This window comes from Colias eurytheme, chromosome 11 (assembly GCF_061535395.1).
Source record: "Colias eurytheme isolate Ceu_HAF_F1 chromosome 11, ilColEury1 Martin Lab GWU primary, whole genome shotgun sequence".
Taxonomy (NCBI): domain Eukaryota; kingdom Metazoa; phylum Arthropoda; class Insecta; order Lepidoptera; family Pieridae; genus Colias; species Colias eurytheme.
The window spans coordinates 12,187,123-12,209,570 of record NC_142990.1 but is presented as its reverse complement, the minus strand read 5'-3'; the positions used below and the strand labels follow the sequence as shown (position 1 = coordinate 12,209,570).

Sequence of the window (22,448 nt, the reverse complement as noted above, 5' to 3'; positions counted from 1 at the left end):
ATGGAACATAATAGTCTTGACCCGCGACTCCGTCCGCGCGGTTAAGATATTTTTTAAGTATTTTTTCACGATAAAAAGGTATAATTATATCAAGTTTCATCGAAATCGAACCGTTAGTTTTTACGTGATGCCTGAACATACAGACAGACAGACAAAATTTTATTTATCAAATATTTAGGTTTGGTATCGATCCAGTAACACTGCTTTTTATTTTTCCCTTCTACAGATTTATTATATGTATAGATTTGATAATTTCGAATAATGTTATTTTTCAACTAGCGTAACGTAATAATAGTTTGAGGATTATGTTATAATCATGGCGTAAACTTGTTAGCGAAGATTTCTCTTTTTATGGGAAAATATACTAGATTACAATATAGAAAAGAAAACAGTTCTCATTGCTATGCGTTTAACAACATTTTTAATGGTTTTTATAAGTAAATTAATTACGCACGCCCGCCATAAAGTGAAAGTGGCAATTGAATTTTATTAAATAAATAAAATTTTTTACTCAAATGATTGTTTAAGTAACTTTTTTGTAGCACGTACAATTGGTAAGGATTCATTTATATACTTACATCTATGTGAGGATTTTGTCGTCTTCGTAATTCGTATACACATAGTCTTCACAAGTTATAGTTGGAGACATAATATTAAGGCAAGTTATTATAAATATGTATTGGTAATCTCTTATATATAAAAATGAATCGCAAAATGTGTTGGTAAGCGCATAACTCGAGAACGGCTGAACCGATTTCGATAATTCTTTTTTTATTATATTCCTTGAAGTACGAGGATGGTTCTTATGTAGAGAAAACGTAAACATGTACCACGGGCGAAGCCGGGGTGGACCGCTAGTAGTATATATTTTGAAGCTTAAATTAAATTTGGAAATCCTCAACTAGTGACGATATTTATAGGTACTTATATTATAGGCCACTTTAATGTTTATAAAATACACTGTATTATAACATTTATAGGTACTTATATAATAATGTTTATAAAATACACTGTATTTGGAAGGTTCTATTGAGTATTTTAGGTTTATTAGTAACACTTTCTACTGAATTGTTGGGTAACTATAATATTACAATGTATATAAATATAGAAATTATTAAATCACCAATCCGACAAATTGCACCACGAATTAGCAATCCAAAAAATCTACATAGAACCTACTCTATCAATACTCAAATTTCGTAATACTTACAAAATAACCAGAATACTCATAAATCTATAGGAATAATCAATCACTACGTAGTATAAAACAAAGTCGTTGTCTGTCCGTCTCTATGCTTAAATCTTTAAAACTACGCAACGGATTTAGTTGCGGTAAATTCTATTAAAAAGAGGGATTTTCAAGGAATGTTTTAGTATATAATTTATTAGGTTTTAGACAAGGCGGGCACAGCTGCGGGCGGAAAACTAGTTATACGTATTATTATAGAATAGCCCGCAGCTTTGGCGGTCGCATCGCGATATAACAGGGAATGTTTGCGCGGGCGCGGCGTAGTGCGCACAATGTCAACCATACGGCAGGTTAGTGTAACCTAGTTATTAATTAGTAATAACCTATTTTAAAAAACTATATGTATAGTAAACTCTATTGTCTATTGAAGTAATATAATTTAGCCACAGTAGCTAAGGAGAAGGACTTGTATGCATGTGCTTTTGTGAATTGTTAAAGCTCTTTTACTATTGTAAAGATTCTTTCTGTTTCGAGTGTTATAGGCTTCCTTTTTGTTTATATCGGATCAAGCTAGGCGAAGTAGGAGTAGCAGCGAGTATATAATGTAGTGTTCATGGGGATATTGGTTACGATATGATGTAGTTCATAATTGGCTTTGTGTTTGGCTAATTCAGAATCTAGTAAAACAAAAAATTTTTGAAACAAAAGTTTGTAAAAGTGGGAAATGTAATAAAAAATTGTTTTTCATTCAGTTTTAAGTATGTATTGTATTTAGGTGCATAAAATATTTGGCCTATGTTTGTGTTGTTCTTCGAGTGAGTCTATCTAGTCCTTTATTCAACCGCTAGAAAATTTATCAAAATTCATTGAGCCATTCAGGTGTCATCTACTTACAGACATACTGCTCTTTATCTAAAAATTATAACTATATGAAAGTCCCAGAACTAATAATTCGGTATCAGAATAACGTAAATGTAAATTGCATTACGTGGAATCCATTTCTCACTTTATTTAGACATATTTTGCTAAAGGGCGATCAATTACTCACTCGACTTTGGGATTTGGGAGCAAGATTGACTTTCAAGATGATCGTTGCTGTATTAGGATTTAGGAGTGATGCGATTTTATTACATAGGTATAGAAATATCTTAGTTTGGTCCCACATCAGTGTTTATCAAACAGTACAAGTAACAAACTTCTCCGTAACAGCGGGACCGATTTTTATGAAAATTTTTGAGTGTCTTTGTTTGATTTCGTATGTCTACGTAATAAATATGGGAGAGAAGAAATGCAATGCGACGGACACTGCTATTTATATACCAATAAATAGAATAAGTAGACCAGTTTCTATGATTATTAATTTATCATAATCACTTAAAATTAGTGCTTAATGATAATAAAAAAGCGTGTGTGCCGAGCACACGTGTCAGAAATGAAACTTCTTTGTCAAGATTAAAAATACAAATTTTACTCTTAACGCGCCTAAAGATGTTTCTGTTCAATAATCACTGTATGTTCTAGATTCTTTATCACACAAGATTATTTTCACATCATAAACACTTGTAATTTAAATTTTAAAGTCAATTCTGATTCAAAAAATGATAACTAGACTGCAAATGTACCTAGTCCACATAATATTTGCAAGGTCTTCAAAACAAACCTTCATACTCGCATTACTTCCGAAATTTGAAAGTCAAAGTCACGATTAAAAACATGTTCATAGCATTCATACTTCCTTATAGATATGAATTGCAGCTCAGAGGATAATATCAAGAGCATTTCTTTAAATATGTGAATCATAATTGAAATAGTTTTGCCCATAGAAATCTAAATAACAAGACAAATGTTATTTAGATTTCTATGTAGACAAATGTTATCTAGAGTTTTGCCCCAAGGCCAGGTTTCCTTCCATCTTGCATGGCTGTTTATGACTTCAAAATTTAATATGTACCATTTATATAATGTAATAACTAGTAAAACTAAATAAAAATAGGCGATTACTATAAATATGTATTTAATTATTTACTATCTACACACATTCAATATCATTGAAATAAGTATCATAATAAAATAATATTATCAAGGTGTACCGTCTAATCGTCTATTACGAAGTACACTATTTTCCTTAATTAGATTTTTAATGCACTAACAAAAGAAATACCAATTCCAGATAGCTGTGTTCCTCTGTGTGGCGAGCGTCGCCCTCGCACTCCCGGTCCCTGACAGTGCGGGATCTTTTCCCCTGCCTGCACCTGGCTTGTCTTATGGTTAGTTATCACATAGTATCTGTGGCTATCATCTAATTGGGAGTTACTAATATTATAAAGCTGAAGAGTTTGTTTGTTTGAACGCGCTAATCTCAGGAACTACTGGTCCGATTTGAAAAATTATTTCGGTGTTAGATAGCCCATTTATCGAGGAAGGCTATATCATCACGCTGAGACCAACAGGAGTGGAGCAGCTAGTAACTAATATAATAAATGCGAAAGTACCTCTGTCCGTCTGTTTTTTTTCTCACGTCTGAATGGATTTGGATAAATTTTAGTACAGATTATTTATTATGGACACAGTTAACCAAAAAAATACTCACAAAATACACAAGCAATCGGATATTGTATATAATTAATGCTGAATGAAACAAATTCAACGATTATGGCCAGGTACATCAACTGAAAGAGAAGAGAACCTTTATAATCGTACTAGCTGTAACCCGTAGCTTCACCTGCGTCGTCAAAGAAAATTTCCGTGAAAATCATACTAGATCATCATAAACGCTTTAATGTGACAATTTTAGAAGAAAGACAAACAAACAAACACATCTTCGCATTTATAATAATAATAATATACCTTCTAAAATTTTCAGGTGGCATACCATACGGCAGCGTGAGCGGAGATGTAGCGAGCTATTTCAGACAAGCGCCATCTGTGTTGCAAGCTAAGCAACTCCATGTCGCAAACGTCAATAGTTTCGCGCCCATAGAACAGTATTTATAATAGATGGCGCTAGTATATTTAAGATTGTAAATAAAACATTTTTTTTAAGATAAGTAATTGAAGTTTTAATTAAATAAATATATTGGTAGAATTGTATTTTTTTTCCAAATTTTATTATAAGAAAGGTTACAAAGTCTATATACTTAAAGTTATCTTTTTTTTCTATAAAATTTTGAGTACCTACTAAGTACATAGGTATGATTTTAATATTCATACGAAAATTTCAATGAAGTTTTAATTAGGTATTTAATTAATATTAATTAATAATTATATTCTATCGGTTTGATATTAATAATTTCACCCGTCATATTATCTTACTTCTTATTTGCATTTTGATTTTTTTAAATATCACAGGTTGTCTGGTACCTAGAGATAACTTGGTAGTGAGTAGTGATAACAATACAATAATAAATAAATCCAGATCCAATAAAAATACAAACACTCTTTTATTATTCTATATCATTTATTCTAATTAATTAGCAATATTTCTCGGTATAAACTTAACATCAACATTATCAAGTCTCACTTGCACTGGGTGTCGGCTGTATTTCTGTCCGCCATCATTGATGATGCTGCTCACAGTAAAGTTGCGCAATAAATGGACCAATCCAGCTTTAGCTTGAAGTGACGCGTACCTGAGACCTACACAAATCCTATTACCCTTTCCGAAAGGCATGTAAGTAATATCAGCAATTTTATGCCTGTTCTCAGGAGAGAATCTCTCTGGCATAAACTTTTCGGGCTCTGGGTAGTATTTTGGGTCGTGGTGAATCTCAAATATTGGTGTTAGTATCTTAGTACCTTTATCAACTTTAATGTTGCCAACAGGAAGAACGCTGTCCTTTACACAACGTCTGGTCAAAAAGCCGATAGGTGGATGTAATCGCATAGCTTCACTCATCACCATGTCAACATGTTTTAAATCCATAATGGTGTCGTAGCTCATTTTATTATCATTCTTTTTGAATGCTTCGTCGATTTCATTATGCACCTTTTCTAAATGTTCTGGAGATTTCCCTAATTCGTATAACGTTCCAAATAAAGCGGTGGCTGTTGGTTCGACGCCTGCGACGAAAAAGAAGAATGCTTGTGCCGCTAAGAGCTCATCAGTTGGTACCATTTCTAAACCAGTCTCTTTGTCCACCATTTTCCCCATACTCTGTAATGCTACACATAAGTCAGCGAAATCGTGTCTCTTTACATTTTCTAGTTCACGAGCGCGCAAAATTTGTTTTATTGCGCCGATAAAGAAACCCTCATGCTCTTTGAACAATTTTAGTCCAAGGAAGGTAGCTAGACCACTGCTCAGGTTTCCTATAGCAAACCTGATGTTAAATCTAAAGCTGGCTTTAAACGCATCTCGTGCCATGTTAAGGAACGGTGAATCGAAAATGGATCCTGTGCTAACACCGAACACGGCACCACCAATAGCCGCAGAGCAGAATGATGTCAAAGTATCAAAAGCATTTCCATTTAACAGTTGTTTGTTGTCGTTCAAATACTGAACGAAGTCTACAGCACTTTTATCGATGATGTAGTACATAGATTTGAGTTTTGCAGAAGTGAAGAGCGGTGTCATACTTTGCCGCATCAGTTTCCATCGATTGCCGTGCATGAAAAGAATATTGTCAGCGAGTAAATCATCCTCGTTGATATCCACTCCTCTGTGGTTGAAAGAGTTGAAGTCTGAAGCCAGCACATGTTGAACATTAGTGGGGTCTATCACATACAACGTTGGGGTCACAAACGTCCCGATCCCAACCGCTGGTTCCTTCCTGTAGTCCTTGTACACTTCACATAAATTCTGGAATACCGCTTTGTTTTTGAAGAGAAACTCCCAGAATATACCCATAACTTTGTTCTTCTTATAGAACGCAACTTTTCGTCTCTTCCAGTAGGATTCATTGTATTTGCCGTTTAAATAAACGACGCACGCGAGAAGCGCACTGAACACAAACAAAAATGCTATCATGTCTGCGGAATGAATCGTTCTGAGTGCCGGAGATTCGAGTTTTATAAACACATGTCTATTGACCCCTCTAATGATAGTCGTATCTTGCATTTAATGTTATCGTGTTTCAAGTTCAGTGCTATAATGGTTTTGTGACGCAGTATTAAATAACATGTAAACCTGAGTTTCCACTTATGTAGAGATAATGTCTATAGCATTGTGAACAAACACCTATACATACTTATATAGTTAAACAAACACACTCAAACTCATGAAATTACTGTATTGTCATCTATGCTTTTAAATGGGGGTCAAAATCGCAATGAGTCGGTTACATTCAAACATACTGCAGGTTTATTGCTTCTAAAATCGTGTTAAAAAAATAATGAACGGAGCAAAGAAAACATCAATAAGTATACCGAATATCGATAAAAGTTACATTTTCCATTTTAAAAAGTAACCATATTTTAATATTAATAGAATAGGTACATCAAAATGTAAGGATGGAAACATTGAGATAAATTATCATAATTGTTTCAGTTTATCGAGTTAACAAAACGTTCACTCGCAGATTTTTATGTTACAATCTAACTATACTAATATTATAAAGCTGAAGAGTTTGTTTGTTTGAACGCGCTAATCTCAGGAACTAGTCCGATTGAAAAATACTATCGTTGCTAGACAGCCCTTTTATCGAGGAAGGCTATAGGCTAAGATCAACAGGATCGGAGCAATGCGGGGAAAACCGTGGGGCACATCTAGTATGTTGTATGATGATAAAATATGCTTTAGCTGAAGTTAAGGTATCAAAATATCTTCAATAATTAGTTTTCTTTGGATCTCAAGCTTTATAGAGGTACAAAATAAATTATGATTGATTATATGTTGCTATATTCACGGTTTTGTTGTGCAATTTTAAACAGGTTTCTGAGAATTGTACATTCTGTGATATTATAATTTTTTTGAAAATAATCGTACACAGGACCAGGTAGTCTAATTTGGCGTAATGGTTCTGAATCGTTATATAGGTACTACAAAACTGAGAATAGCACATGCTATACATATAAATAATGCAAGAATATAATCTTTTATATATGTATTTCAAAAAAAATTATAATCTGATTTTTCCCGGGCAGACCCGGGACGATCGGCTAGTGTATTTACAACGCTATTGCTATATTTTATTGAATAGTTAAACATTAATGTGTAGCTATGTACATATTAGTAAATTAAACACTACAATTCCACTCGTTCATCATTACAAATTAAAAAGCTTCCGTGCAGTATATTTCACCATATTTTATAATATAATAATTATTAATTATTATGTATTTATTTTTTTTATTGTAGACCGCCTCCTTGGTACAGTGGTTGACGCGTGAGCGTAGCACCGTGGGGTCCTGGGTTCGATTTCCGGTGGAGACGAAGAAAAAAAAATGTATCGGTCTGGCAGGACACAGAAGGCTGATCACCTACTTGTCTCAAGGAAAATCGATCAGTGAAACAGATGTATAATGCATCTGCCCCTTACCCCACTAGGGGACATGGGACTTCATTTTATGTATTTACAGCGGGGCTAAAATGGACACTTTCGATGAATCGTAATATTATTATGAATCTGATTCGATATGATTTAAAAAGTATTTTATTTGACGTATTTTTTTGTACAGAAAGCTTAAAATGACGGAGAAAATGGACATTTCACGAAAAATAGAAGAATTGCAAATAATATGCTCCAAGTTCCGGTATTTCTTGGTCTCTTGAGTTTGGTAAATTACTGAGGTTTAAAAAATGTTGTATATCCTTAAATATGGGATACAATATAGGTGAGTTGGTAATAACAATAATAGAAGGAAAAAAAAAAGAAATAAATTTTCAAATAATTTATTAAATATAATATTTTTCCACGTTTGTGGGGATAGATGCAGGATGGTGGCATGGTTGACATTTCTCTCACAAACCACTAAACACATTTAAATTAAACTTTATAATATTAAAGTTTTTATATCAAAAGACACCGACACGGTAATTTTGTTTATTTAAAGCAGATTGCTGGAGGCGTGTGGTTCCTCCCTGGTGTGAGCTGGCCAATTCGTGCCAAAGCGTGCTCTTAAAGATTTCATTTCATTTATTACTAGGTATTAGAATTTAGAAGCGTAGCTTAATAGTTATCACAATAAGATATGTATACGTCATCGGTCATATAGTGCGCTATGATGCGCAAGCATTGATGCACAATGCAGTTGAAGCCAAGGACGCAAGCTAGTACTTAAATAATATAATTAACTAGAAATAGACCTCGGTATAAATTCAACATCTACATTCTCAAGTCGCACTTGCACTGGCTGAGGAAGGTATTTAATTCCACCGTCTTTAATAATCGTCCTTATTGTGAAATCTCGAAGCAAATGCACCAGACCAGCTTTGGCTTGTATCAAAGCGTATCTTTTACCCAGACATTCTCTATTTCCCTTCCCAAATGGCATATAATGAATATCAACTAATTTGTGCTTGTTTTCTGGAGCGAATCGTTCCGGCATAAATTTCTCGGGCTCTGTATAATATTTTTCGTCGTAATGCACTTCATATATTGGCGTTAATATTCTCGTTCCTTCTTTAATTTTAATATTACCCTCTGGTAGAATAGTATCTTTTATACATTGCCTTGTTAAAAATCCAATCGGCGGATGCAGTCGCAAAGCTTCATTCATAACCATATCAACGTTCTTCATACCCATTATAACATCAAAATCAATTTTATTATTATGATATTTAAACGTTTCGTCGATTTCTTGATGGACTTTTACTAAGTATTCCGGATGTCTTCCCAGTTCTATCAACGTAGCATATAGCGCTTGGGCAGTAGGCTCCTGCACCCCCCCATGGTCCAAGCCTTGTCGCGGCGGAGGGGCTCAGTAGCTTGGGGTGCAAGCCAGCACCTTGAGTGAAGCGAATATGGACCGAGCTGGTTGCTCTCTGTACCTCTCTCACTAGAAGAGTATACAAGAGATGCATGGCGCTTTGGCGCGTGTCTGTGGCTCAAAGGGGCCAGCGGAGCTTTTGCTCGCAGGATGGCAGACAGGGCCGGGAGTTCTTCGGGACTGCGGGGAAGACAACCCCTATAAAAAATTACCCCAATCCTAAGTCAGTGACACTCGGCGAGAGGATGAATGGTCGGTGGGAATCCGGCAGATAGAGATGTCTCAGGGGAGCGCCCCCTGGTTAACAAAAAAGCAAAAATGGAGGTCAATAAAACTAAAACTACTCCAGGAGGGTACCACCTCGCTTCGAGTGTGGAGAATCCCTCACGGGACTGTCCCGACGGGACAGTACCGTCAGCCCCATCGTATTCTGGAGGGGGCACTGGCCATCATACGGGTGATGCATCAGGCCCTAATGCTACTGAGCAACTGACCACTGGCAAACGACTAACGGATACCGATAAGCTTAGCGAAACGGAACGCGGGGTGGAGGCGCGCACCCAAACGGGGCGCGTTGAAACCAGAAGAAGGAAGACTGGACCCAGTGGGCTGTCCACGGCAACGTCCGTAGATAGTCTCATGACGGTCCAGTCATATGAGGAGGATAGACTGTGGGCCAAGCGAAAGCGGTCCTCTGGAGCGAGCTGCTCAGGCTCCTCCACGGAGGAAGGCCGAACGCGGCAGGCCAAGAAAGCCTCGAAAAGGGGCAAAGGGCGAGGGGCTGCAGCAGCTGGGTTCTGTGCAGGTACAGCCTCTGCAAGAAAGACCTTAGCGGACATGACAGCCGCTAGGAAGGCCTTGTCGCGCGTACGGAGGGAATCGGAGCTCGAGGCTAGCGAGGAAACGCAGGTCTCCCGAGCCTCTCGAGCCGGTACCTCTCGCGCTGGAGAAACTGGGGACGGACGTCTTGCCGACGATTCTACCGCGGCCCTCCAACGCCGTATAGAGGAGAGCCTGGATGCCATTGAGCAGGTGCGGGCAAAATCGACCAACCTAAGGGTGGCGTTCAAACGCTCCCTCAAGGATGCCTCGGACACCATTCAAGAAGCAGCGGTGCTTCTTGCACAGCGTACCGCAACAGAGGAGACGCGGCAGCTGCAAGCTGCGAACACTCAGTTACAGGCGGAAATCGCGGGCCTCCGAAAAGAGATGGGAGAGCTGAGGGCCATCATAGGGACCGCACAGCCCATGCAAACGCGAGTGGACTCCGAACTGACCGCGGAGATTTTGCGGCAAGTTGGGGGAATGGTGGACGCCCGGTTTGAAGCGTTGGAGGAGCGCCTCCCTCCAACGAGGCGTGTAAGGCCTCCATTGGCGGGGGATGGCAGGGTTGAGGGAATGGCGGTTGGGCAAGCCCCAATCGAGGACTTTCCTCCTCTTCCGCCGCCAAAGCCCCCTAATAGGGCGCCAGCGAAAGGTGCTGCCCCAGCAAAGGCGAGAAAACCGGAACAGCCTGCTGCGAAGCCTGCAAAACCGGATTCAGCTGCAAAAGCCAAGGGGAAGGGCAAGGGGAAGGCTGCACGGCAGCCGGAAAAGACCAAGTCAGCTGACAAGACTGTGCCCACCACTTCTTCTGCTCCCCAGTTGCAGCAACGTCTGGAGCAGGAATGGACGGTCGTTGGAAAGAAGGGCAAGGCGAAAAAGAAAAAGGGGCCGGCGCGAGTGCGCACGAGGGCGCAGAGGTTGCGCAATCCTTCGTCCTCGGCTGTCGTAATTGCTCTGCAGCCAGGCGCAGAGGAGCGAGGCGTCACTTATGCCTCTATAATGGCTGGATCACGTCAAAAGATTAATCTGGCGGAAATCGGCGTAGGTGCGCTGCGGTTCAAGCGTGCCGCGACTGGAGCAAGGATTTTAGAAATCCCTGGTGCCGCAAGCTCGAAGGAGGCAGATGCTCTCGCTGCAAAGATGCGGGAGATTTGGGACGAAAGCACCGTCAAGGTTTCCAGGCCGGTGAAATGCACTGAAGTGCACATCATCGGCTTGGACGACTCGGCGGCGGTAGATGATGTCGTGGCTGCGATTTCTCAGGCAGGAGAATGCCCTACAGAACACGTTAAGTGTAGTGGACTGCGCATGGGCTCTCGCGGCTTGACTTCAGCCTGGGTGAGCTGCCCGATAGCCGCGGCAAAGAAGGTGGCACAGGTGGGCCGTATCCAAGTAGGGTGGATCTCTGCAAGTGTCACGCTTGGCAGGGTGAAGCCGCAGCGTTGCTTCCGCTGCCTAGAGGTGGGGCACGTAAGAGCCACGTGCAAGTCGCCCGTAGACAGGAGCAACGTCTGTTTCCGATGTGGAGAAACAGGCCACAAGGCCGGGGAATGTTCTGCCTCCGCCGCTCGCTGCGTTCTATGTTCCGAGGCCAAGCTACCGGCAGGCCATCGGCTCGGGGGCCCGGCTTGCAAGGCTCCCAAGCGGAAAAGAGGAAATCGGGGACGCGATGGTCCAGGTACCACGCCGTGTCCTTGTCCCGCGCCCGTCGAGGCGAATGTGACGGTTAGCGAAATGGAAACGCAGTAATGGCTCCCCTCCATTTCCTCCAAGGCAATATCAACCACTGCGCCGGAGCTCAAGATCTTTTGCTCCAGAGTCTGGCGGAGTGGCGGATAGATGTGGCGGTGGTGGCTGAGCCCTATTTCGTGCCGTCCCGGGACAACTGGGCGGCCGACTTGGATGGACTGGTGACGCTAGTAACGCAGGGCGGCACAGTAATGGAAAGGGTAGTCCGGCGGCAGGGTTGTGTCTCGGCCTCGATCAATGGTAACACAGTGATCGGGGTCTACTTCTCTCCCAACCGTAGCCTGGATGAATTCGAGCGGTTCCTGGCAGATCTTGGGGAACTGATTGACCTCGCTCCTTCGCAGCCCGTGCTTCTGGCCGGAGATTTTAATGCCAAATCAATGGCATGGGGATCATCGGTGAGAAATGCGCGGGGTGCGGTGCTGCAGGACTGGGCGGTCGCAGCTGATCTCTCGGTCGTAAATCGCGGGAGTGAGCTAACATGCGTGCGGCAAAGAGGGGGCTCCATCGTCGACATCACCTTCGCTAGCCCCCCCCTTGCAAGGCGAATTAGCGACTGGAGGGTTGTAACTGATGTGGAAACGCTATCGGACCACAGATACATCCGCTTCAGCGTCTCTGCGCCATCCGCGTTTCGCGGTGAGCCTTCCCTAAATGGTGGACGTCCACGTTGGTCGATTCGTAGTCTCGATAGGGAACTCCTAATTGAGGCTGCCATAGTTCAGGCATGGATCCCTGCACCGCAGATCGCAACAGTAGAGGACGATGCAGCATGGATGGCTGATGCCATGGCGCAGGTGTGTGATGCGGCCATGAGTAGAGTTCGCTCTAATCCGCGCAGAAGACCGATGTATTGGTGGTCCGCCGAAATTGCCCAGCTGCGCGCATCCTGCGTGGCTGCGAGGCGGGCGTACACCAGGCACCGGCGACGGAGTGCACGGGACGAAGTGGAGGAAGCGCAACTGTATGCCTCCTACAGGGAGTGCGTTACCTCTCTGAAGGAGGCAATCAGCAGCGCCAAGGATAAAGCATGGGAAGAGATGCTCGAGGGTCTGAACCGAGTGCCGTGGGGTCGGCCGTATAAACGGGTGAGGCAGAAGCTCCGCCCGTGGGCTCCGCCCCTGTCTCAGTCTCTCGAGCCCCGTCTGTTAGAACAGGTTGTGGTGTCTCTGTTCCCGGACCGGGGAAGATATTCTCCTCCGCCGATGGCGGCGACACCTGCGTCACAGGAGGAGTCTGCAGAAGAAATCCCTGCCGTTACCCATGAGGAGTTGGAGTCGGCAGCTACGCGGCTTAAAGGGAAAAGCACTGCTCCTGGACCTGACGGTGTACCTGGCCGAGCGTGGATGCTAGCGTTGGAAGCCCTCGGGCCCCGGGTGGAGCGGTTGTTTTCGGCTTGCCTTGAGCGGGGCCAATTTCCCCGTCGGTGGAAGACAGGGAATTTGGTCCTGTTAAGAAAGGAGGGGCGCCCGCGCGATTCTCCCTCAGCGTACAGGCCTATTGTATTGCTTGACGAGGTGAGCAAGCTTTTTGAGCGCGTTTTCGCAGCTCGCCTCGTCAACCATTTGGAGGGAGTGGGACCAGACCTCAGCGGGAACCAGTTCGGCTTTCGCCGTGGTCGGTCCACACTTGACGCGATATCTCGCGTGAGAGCCACCGCAGAAGATGCGGCCGCTAGTGGAGAAGTCCTCCTGGCGGTGTCTTTGGACATCGCCAACGCGTTTAATACCTTACCGTGGGACAGTATTCTGCAAGCTCTCCACTATCATCGCGTGCCGGGCTACATGGTGCGACTGCTGCGGTCATACCTATCAGATAGGACTGTTGCCTATCCAACCCGCGATGGATGGAGTGAGAAGGAAGTGTCGTGCGGTGTCCCACAGGGGTCAGTCCTCGGGCCTCTTCTGTGGAACATCGGGTACGACTGGGTCCTGCGCGCCACTAACCTCCCAGGTGTTGGCGTAACTTGTTACGCCGACGATACTCTGGTGACTGCGCGTGGGGCCACATACGAGGAGGCAGCTTTATTAGCTACCACGGGAGTTGAGCAGGTGGTGTGCCGCATCCGGCGGTTGGGACTACGGGTGGCGCTGGAGAAATCCGAAGCCATCTTCTTTCCCGGTCGCCGGAGGCTACATAGCGCAGGCTCAGAGATCCGGGTGGATGGGGTAGCGATCAGGGTCACCACCACCATGAGATATCTAGGTATCGTGTTGGATAGCCGATGGAGGTTCACGGAGCACTTCCGTCGCCTCGCCCCCCGTCTTGTAGGGGCGGCCGGAGCACTGGGAAGTTTGCTGCCAAACCTTAGAGGTGCTGGGGGTGGGTGTCGCCGGCTATACACTGGCGTAATCCGCTCCATGGCCCTCTACGGGGCCCCCATCTGGGCAGACACCCTGAGCGCCCGTACCAGACCCCTCTTGCGGAGGCCGCAGCGGGTCATGGCGCTCAGGGTAGTTAGGGCATACCGCACGGTGTCTTTTGAGGCTGCCTGCGTAATGGCCGGAACGCCGCCATGGGATCTGGACGCCGAGATGCTAGCGGACGTGTACCGCCGCGTCTCGGCGTCTAGGTCACATGGGGTGAATCCTTCCTACGAGGAAGTAGAGGAGTGGAGGGTCGAGGCTGCCGAGCGGCGGTTCCGGGAGTGGGAACGCCGGCTCGAGGAGCCCAGCGCGGGTGAGAGGACAGTTGCGGCCATACGTCCAGTCCTCCAAGAGTGGTGCGACAGGCGGCACGGGGCCATAACCTTCCGCCTTACGCAGATGCTGTCCGGGCACGGCTGCTTCGGGCGGTACCTGTGTAAAGTCGCGAGGAGGGAGCCCAGCATGGTCTGCCACTGGTGTGCCTGCCCGGAGGACACGGCAGATCACACTCTTGGCGTGTGTCCCGCGTGGGCCGAGCCCCGTGCTCGCTTAGTCGCGATAATTGGGCCGGATCTCTCTCTACCCTCCGTTGTTCGTGCAATGGTGGATGGCGACAGATCCTGGCGTGCGGTGATCGCATTCTCGGAGAGCGTGATCTCGCAGAAAGAGGAGGCAGAGCGGGTGCGCGAGAGGGATCCTCACGCGGACCCGATCCGGCGCAGACGTCTTATTGGGCGTCGTCGCCGTGTTGCGGCCGCTTTACACGGTCGCAACGTGCCTCCTTGACGAAGGGCGCCGGGCGGTGGAACGGGGAATGTAATCCATCGTCCGGTGCGGTGAGGCGGCTTGAGACGTGTTCCGCTCATGCCGCCAACGGGAGGGAAGAGCAGGCAAACTACCTTTCCTGTTCTTGGCTTGCGCCTGGCCTGGAGATGGGCTGCCGCCGAGGGGGTCGCGGAAGAATTCCAACAAATACCCGCGGCCCCATCATTAAAGCGGCTCGACGGAACACAGTGGGGTTTTAGTCGGTAAGAATCCGACATAACCCACGGCTCCTTCCCCGGGGGCCGTGGGTATCTTTGGAAGATTTCCCCACTATAAAAAAAAAAAAAAAAAAAAAAAAAGTAGGCTCCTGCACGCCTGCGACAAAGAAGAAGAAAGCTTGCGCCGCCAATAACTCATCTGTTGGTTTTAATTCTAAGCCAGTTTCTTTATCTGCCATGATTCCAGCTTTCTGTAATGCTACGCATACATCAGCGAAGTCGTGTCGTTTGGTATTTTCCTGCTCTCGTGCGCGCAGAATTTTCTTAACAGCGCCGATGAAGAAATCTTCGTGTGCATCAAAAAATTTTATTCTTAAGATTTTGAATAATTCGTTGCTCAAGCTATTAATAGCAAATTTGATTTTAGTACTTAAACCTGCTTTTGACGCATTGCGTGCCATATCAAGGAATGGTGAATCGAAAATGGATCCAGTGCTCACTCCGAACACAGCGCCTCCTATAGCTGCGCTGCAGAATGAAGATAAAGTATCAAATGCATTACCTTTCCATAACTCTTTGTTAGCGTTCATGTGTTCTACGAAGTCCTTGGCACTTTTATCTATGATGTAGTACATGGATTTCAATTTAGCAGATGTGAACAGCGGTGTCATGTTTTGACGCATCAGTCTCCAGCGATTTCCATTCATGAAGAGAATATTGTCAGAGAGTTTATCACTATCGTTAATCTCCACTCCTCTATGGTTAAAAGAGCTGAAATCGGTCGCCAGCACATGTTGAATGTTAGTTGGATCTATTACATATATAGTCGGTAATAAAAAGGAGCCGATACCAACAGCTGGTTCATTGCGGTACTCTTTGTAAACTTCATACAGATTTAGAAAAACTGATTTCTGTTTAGTTGCAAAATCCCAAAGAATTCCTGTCACTTTGTGCTTCGAGTAGAATGCCACATTTCTTTTCTTCCAATAGTTTTCGTTGTATCTTCCGGTTATGTAAGTAAGACACAATATTGTCACAGTAAAAATTAAAATTGCGAACACGAACATGTTTGAGGAGCTTATGACGTATAATTAAATACTCCAAAGTATTTATAGTTATGGTGTATAATGTATGCACGACGAATTTTGGTCTTATCACCATTCACCAGTGATGATATCTAATTGATATTCTTTGGCATCAAATTATTTAATAAGCTTGTTTATATTATTTATTATCGCATTATTATGATATATATGTAGGTTTCAATATCTTTTTTATCATCAGTCAATGAAAATATTGTGAAATATGTTTATAGAGCAGGTTATTTTCGAACTATTACTTTTATTGGTTAATTTAATTTTTCATTAATTTCAATAAATTATATTCTATACCATTTTTAAACGTTATTCTCACTTGGAGACGATTTTATGCTTACCTATGTTATCATACATACTTCAAAACGAAGGGAACTTCATTCCAATCGAGTGTACCACATGTCAACATGTAGCACCTTTATATTAATCGAAATAATTGTTTGTTTGTCAGGGAGAAGAATATTATCTATCTAAAGAATCTAATGAATTATTAATTACTAGCTTACCGCCCGCGGCTTCACCCGCTTTGTCTAAAACCTAATAAATTATATACTAAAGCCTTCCTCTTGAATCACTCTATCTATTAAAAAAAACCCCCCTTCAAAAACCGTTGCGTAGTTTTAAAGATTTAAGCATACAAAGGGACATAGGGACAGAGAAAGTGACTTTATTTTATACTATGTAGTGAAGAGACATTCTACAATCCCGTCATTCACTTTATGCGATACAATATTACAATCATAATAATTATGTACACGTGGACAATATGAATAAATACTATGTTTAAGTGCCATTATTAATTTTGTTGTTAATAAAATGTATTCCACTTTACACGAAGTGCAATATCATGGTGAATAATAGACATTTAATCCTAACTTATAAATCATCATTATCGGCTTAATTTAATAATTACTAGTCCACGTTCATAAAATCTTATGTTAAGTAAAATAACTATATTTTGCCAAGAACTCATCTGTCATCTAGTCATTAATCAACATGCATTTTAAATTAAAAAACAGACCAATATGCAAATTATAATCAATGTACCGGTGTTTAACTCAAACTCAAACATTTATTTATTAAATTAGACTTCTTCGAGAAGCACTTTTGAAACTTCAATACATATTTACATGGTAAAACAAGGCTATGACCATTCAAACGTGCTCCAGACGTCTTATTGATAATTGAAGAAATAATTTTTAAGTTTGAGTTATGTTTGAAAGGTATTGTTATGTTGGACCACCCGGTAGCACCCGCACCATGGTTGGTTGTCTTCCGTAACTTTCTTCTGCACACGGTGAAGATATGGACCCCATCGCAAATATCGATTTTATAATATGTATGTGTTATAGTCAAACTCCGAAGCTCGGGCACTCTTAGGTTGGGCTGGTCAGACCTCAGGTCTGGCATAATGACTTTGTCAAAGCCCAAATAAATGTAATATTTCGTCCGTTTACTAAACAATTTTCGTCAGTCGTTGTCGAGCTGAGGGCTGAGGCGTCTAATGCGCGTGCAATGCCTATGCTGCGTTCGTCTACGCCCGAGACTGCTGCTCACTTCAGTCAAAACGTGAATTTCAAATGTATTTCGAGGATTGCCCGATGGCTTTTAGCAAACCTAAGATAGACTAGTCCTCCCGCGAAGAGATTGTGTTTCGGGATTTGACTATAACATAATATGTACATTGTACATAGTGGACATACACATAAACTTTTAACATATATTATTTGACGAAAATTTGGCTATCGCACACACTTAAGACCATTTGGTAAGGTACTAACTACTCGCCTGGGCACTACCTTTAAATCTATCAACTACCAAATTTGTTCAGCCTTTCTTGGGTTAAAAGTTGTTTAACAAACATGACTTTCTATTTAGAGATAAATATTGCGACATACAAAGCAATACAAAATTATGACTTTAGAACTTAAAAATAATAATATACAAAGTACGATAATACTTATCAACATGATTCATCAAAGTTTTCATTTTTATATGGAACTAGCTTCCGCCCGCGGCTTCGCCCGCGTGGTGTTTTGTTAAAGGTAGCCTTTGTTCTTTCTCAGGGTCTAAAGATTGTCTGTGCCAAATTTCATCAAAATCGATTGAGAAGTTTAAGCAGGAAAACGTAATAGACAGAGTTACTTTCGCATTTATAATATTAAGTAGGGAAGTAGGGATTATTAAAATGAATATGCAAACAAACATGGAAACTAGAGAATATACGTATCGTTATCAAATATTTATTTTATACATACATATTAGGTACGCCATGCATATAATACATACATCAAAACGATATGAGTAATTAAGTAGATAATCCTCAATAAATGACTTGCATTTTCGCAATTGTTTCACTAATTATTGAGATAAGTTCATACAAACGAACCGAAAATTTAACACAGTAACGTTTAGATATAGCGTAACGCGTCCAATCAACATTCAGAGATGCTATTGACCTGATTGTTATTGACCTGTCTGTAAAGACCCTTTTTCTTAGGAACGTGTGGAAGTATCAAGCTAATATTTATATCCAATACTCAAATCAACGGTACCTTCAAGTTGTATAAAAACAAACTTATAAGCCAACGCAATCTAAAGTTTTACAGCCGCTTATGCTGCAAATTTTCGCAAATTTTGACATTCGAAAGGGATTAAAAACTGGTTTGTAACAGTGAGTGTTAAATAATATTAATGTTAGAGCACAGAATACTAAATAGTTCATAGCTAACGTTAACAGTTGATTATTAAATACCTACTTGCGGCCGCGGCGTGAAGCTTGGTCTATGTAAGTCGCTCTGCCGAATGACGCATGTGCTGTCGCCTGTCAGTTGTAATCAGTAATGTAATTATAAAATATTTTTATATGAGAGTTTCTTATAAAAATATTAAAAAGGTTCTTTAAATGTTTCAAGAAGGCTGTAGAAATTTCGTGAACATTTTTTAGATCAACGTAAAGTTCAACATAAAGTGCTCCTGTTAATAATGAATGAGCAAATAAACTGTTTGGGATGTTTAAAAATCAAAGCGTTAGGATTAAAAATTTTGAAAACATGGCGATTATATGAATATTCTGTGATTGGAAACTTCCCTAAACCTGCCTCAAATTGCCCCAAGACTTTTTCTTTCCTGGATATCAAAATGGACATTTTTTACGAAAATTTAAATTCTCTAAATAATAATTAATGTTAAATAAACGAATGAATGCTTTGGAGTTTATACTTTATTTATTGAAATGAAAACTTTTTTTGCTTCGTTGGCAATTTTTTGGTAGGAGAATCTAAAAATTTGGACATAATGAAGAAAATTGCCCCACCATATTATTCCAGACACAAAAATCTTATCATAAAATCGTGAAAGAAAGACAAACAAACGAAGACATCTTCGAAATTATATTTATTATTATAGGAGCGCATCGCCAGAAAACGGTTTTAAAGTTGGCCGAAAATTTGTAAAAAAAAAATGTATATACATAATATACTTATTTATTAAAAGCCCAAAAAAATTCTTACTATAAATTCTGATAAGTATTACATTAAAAAACCGATTACCCACTTTATCACTCTATTTTTGTAGAAGGAGGAATCTACACAACAAATAAAATAATTTTTTTATCCGTAGAGGTATCTATTAAAACAAGGAAATTTAATTTATCGTTATTAGTAACTAGTCTAAAAATATATCCGAGAGTATTTATCGAAGAGTTTTTATCAATTAAACTTGATTGCTTTAATACAACTAAATCAATCAATTTGTCTGTTTAATATAATTAAATCTATCATTCGTAAGTCCATCTAGGTAAGAACAAATTCGTAATGTAACAACCCCATAGGGCTGCCAGGCCATAGCCTGCGGGATAGAAATGATTGGTGATAAAATAAAAATACCAAATTAATAATATCAAAATTTATTAAATACTTAAATTAAACTTCTTATTGATCTACTAATTAATTATTTTGGATTCCTCGGTATGAATTCAACATTTATATTACTAAGTCTAACTTGAGCTGGATGAGGTGCATATGTGGCTCCACCATCTCTTGTAACGGTCTTCACTGTGAAATCTCGAAGCAAATGAACCAAACCAGCTTTAGCTTGTAGCAATGCGTATCTATTACCTATACATACTCTATTTCCCTTCCCAAAGGGCATATAAGTAACATCTATTATTTTGTGCTTATTTTCTGGAGAGAATCTTTCTGGCACAAATTTCTCGGGCTCCGGATAATATTTTTCATCGTGATGCACTGCAAATATTGGTGTCATTATCCTGGTGCCTTTGTCAACTTTAATGTTACCCACTGGTAGAAGAGTGTCTTTTACACATCTTCTTGTTATGAATCCGACGGGTGGATGCAGTCGCAAAGCTTCACTTAAAACCATATCAAGGTGGGTCATATTCATGACAGCGTCGTAATCCATTTTATTATTATGTTTTTTAAAAGATTCGTCGATTTCATTGTGAACTTTTTCTAAGTGTTCCGGATTTCTTCCTAGTTCTAATAATGTTGAATATAAAGCTTGAGCTGTAGGCTCCACACCTGCGATAAAGAAGAAGAAGGCTTGCGCCGCCAATAACTCATCTGTTGGTTTTAATTCTAGGCCAGTTTCTTTATCTACAATGTTACCGCCACTCTGCAACGTTACGCATATATCAGCGAAATCATGTCGTTTGATTTTCTCCTGCTCTCGGGTGCGTATTATATTCTTAACGGCAGCAATGAAGAATTCCTCATGAGTTTTAAATAATTTTAAACCTAAGAGAGTGAACAATCTGTTGCTCAAGTTACCAGTAGCGACCTTTAAACTATTCGTCAAAGTTGCCTTTGTCGTATTGCGTGCCATATTTAAGAATGGGGAATCGAAAATGGATCCTGTACTCACTCCAAATACAGCAGCTCCTATAGCTGCGCTGCAGAATGTAGATAAAGTGTCAAATGCATTACCTTTTAACAACTCTCTGTTAATTTTCATGTAATCTACGAAGTCTATGGCGCTTTTATCTATGATGTAGTACATGGACTTCAGTTTAGAAGATGTGAACAGCGGTGACATACTTTGACGCATTAATTTCCATCGATTTCCATTCATAAAGAGAATATTGTCGGCGAGTTGATCCCCTTCGTTAATGTCCAGTCCTCGGTGATTGAAGGAAGAGAAGTCAGTCGCTAATACATATTGAATGTTAGTGGGATCTATTACACATAATGTAGGTGTTAGCAGTGCACCGATACCAACTGCTGGTTCATGGCTATGTTCTTTATAAACTTCGTACAGATTTTGAAAAACTGGCTTCTTTTTAGATGCAAATTCCGAGAATACACCCAACACTTTGTGCTTCGAGTGAAATGCTACATTTCTCTTCTTCCAATAATGTTCGTTGTATTTTCCGATGATGTAGGCGAAACATAGTATTATTAGAGCGCAAACTAATACCGCGAACACGATCATGGTTGAGGAGTTTCTGGCTGTGAATGGAGATATACAAATTTATATGTAGTGTGATGATTTCATACCGAATTTTAATCTTATCACAGCGTCATCTTATTTGATTGAAGTTCAATGCCGTCCAATTATTAGGTATATCTACTTATTTTTAAAGAGATTTACTAGAGCTAACAGATATATTGAAAATAATTGAAAAAATATTGTTCCTTCGTCCTTTATATATTTTATCATATAATTAATGAACGTTTAAATTTGTTGTAGTTGTATTAGTTTGTTGTAGTAGCTACACTATAATGTGCAACAAAAATCTCTATGCAAAATTTAATCTACCTATATCATTTTGTCTTCCTTTTGGAATTCACAAATTTGTAGAATTTCTTTTGATTTATTAAATTATGTTTTTGTTTTTGTTTTATTACTGCATTTGTTGTTAATAATTTAAATCATCTCAATCTAGAGCAGGCTCCAAGGAGATGTTCGTTTGCAAAAATAGCGGACCTAAATCTGACTTCTGATATATATTGTATAGATCCCAGACATCCTATAGACAGATGTTGCCAACCAGTTTTGTGGTCCCCCTCCCCCCACCCCGGTAATTAAATATGGCATACAAAGAAAAAAATAAAAATTTCCAAAATGGACTATTGTTAATCATTTAAAATAATAATTTAAAAAATATATTCATGAGTTCATCTATAGTGGTTTAAAATTAACTCAAAAAGGGAACATTTTCGTAAATTTTCTAAAAAATCTTAGAGAAAGTGTAAGAAATGTTATAGTATGCTATATATTCCGCTATTTTTGGAAACGAAACTCCACTGAGAGTCCGGTCTAATCTACAGCCTACAGGAAGTGATACAGTATCGCTAAGTAAAAATGGATAGATACAATTTTAATCTTGATTCGGATTCGGATTTATTGACGAGTT

At 40.8% G+C, this 22,448-nt stretch overlaps 4 protein-coding genes across 4 annotated transcripts; 1 reads left to right on the top strand and 3 right to left on the bottom strand.

The window, feature by feature from the left end:
• Window positions 1-1,458: 1,458 nt before the first annotated feature.
• LOC149904923 (uncharacterized) lies at window positions 1,459-4,274 on the top strand. The gene is made up of 3 exons (XM_090107439.1): window positions 1,459-1,539; window positions 3,360-3,456; window positions 4,053-4,274. Exons 1-3 carry the CDS (start codon window positions 1,522-1,524, stop codon window positions 4,181-4,183), a joined length of 246 nt encoding a protein of 81 aa, XP_089963565.1. The 5' UTR covers window positions 1,459-1,521; the 3' UTR covers window positions 4,184-4,274.
• A 336-nt stretch (window positions 4,275-4,610) lies between these two features.
• Window positions 4,611-6,196, bottom strand: LOC149904922 (cytochrome P450 6B5-like). The gene has a single exon (XM_090107057.1). The coding sequence runs from the start codon at window positions 6,153-6,155 to the stop codon at window positions 4,656-4,658; it is 1,500 nt and encodes a 499-aa protein (XP_089963183.1). The 5' UTR covers window positions 6,156-6,196; the 3' UTR covers window positions 4,611-4,655.
• A 2,220-nt stretch (window positions 6,197-8,416) lies between these two features.
• On the bottom strand, window positions 8,417-16,045 carry LOC149904921 (cytochrome P450 6B5-like). Its single transcript, XM_090107250.1, has 3 exons — window positions 15,134-16,045; window positions 14,892-14,894; window positions 8,417-9,004 (listed from the first exon to the last, which is right to left on the bottom strand). Exons 1-3 carry the CDS (start codon window positions 16,043-16,045, stop codon window positions 8,417-8,419), a joined length of 1,503 nt encoding a protein of 500 aa, XP_089963376.1.
• Window positions 16,046-19,963: 3,918 nt separating this feature from the next.
• Window positions 19,964-21,602, bottom strand: LOC149904920 (cytochrome P450 9e2-like). The gene has a single exon (XM_090106856.1). It carries the CDS (start codon window positions 21,521-21,523, stop codon window positions 20,024-20,026), a length of 1,500 nt encoding a protein of 499 aa, XP_089962982.1. The 5' UTR covers window positions 21,524-21,602; the 3' UTR covers window positions 19,964-20,023.
• Between the last annotated feature and the right edge of the window lie 846 nt (window positions 21,603-22,448).

What these genes read in the sequence shown, in the direction of transcription:
- LOC149904923 (XM_090107439.1), top strand. An exon ending in TGCACCTGGCTTGTCTTATG is followed by an intron (nt 3,457 to 4,052) that starts GTTAGTTATCAC and finishes TAAAATTTTCAG; the next exon opens with GTGGCATACCATACGGCAGC.
- LOC149904922 (XM_090107057.1), bottom strand. Translation starts at nt 6,155, where the DNA reads ATGATAGCATTTTTGTTTGTGTTCAGTGCGCTTCTCGCGTGCGTCGTT.
- LOC149904921 (XM_090107250.1), bottom strand. Translation starts at nt 16,045, where the DNA reads ATGTTCGTGTTCGCAATTTTAATTTTTACTGTGACAATATTGTGTCTT.
- LOC149904920 (XM_090106856.1), bottom strand. Translation starts at nt 21,523, where the DNA reads ATGATCGTGTTCGCGGTATTAGTTTGCGCTCTAATAATACTATGTTTC.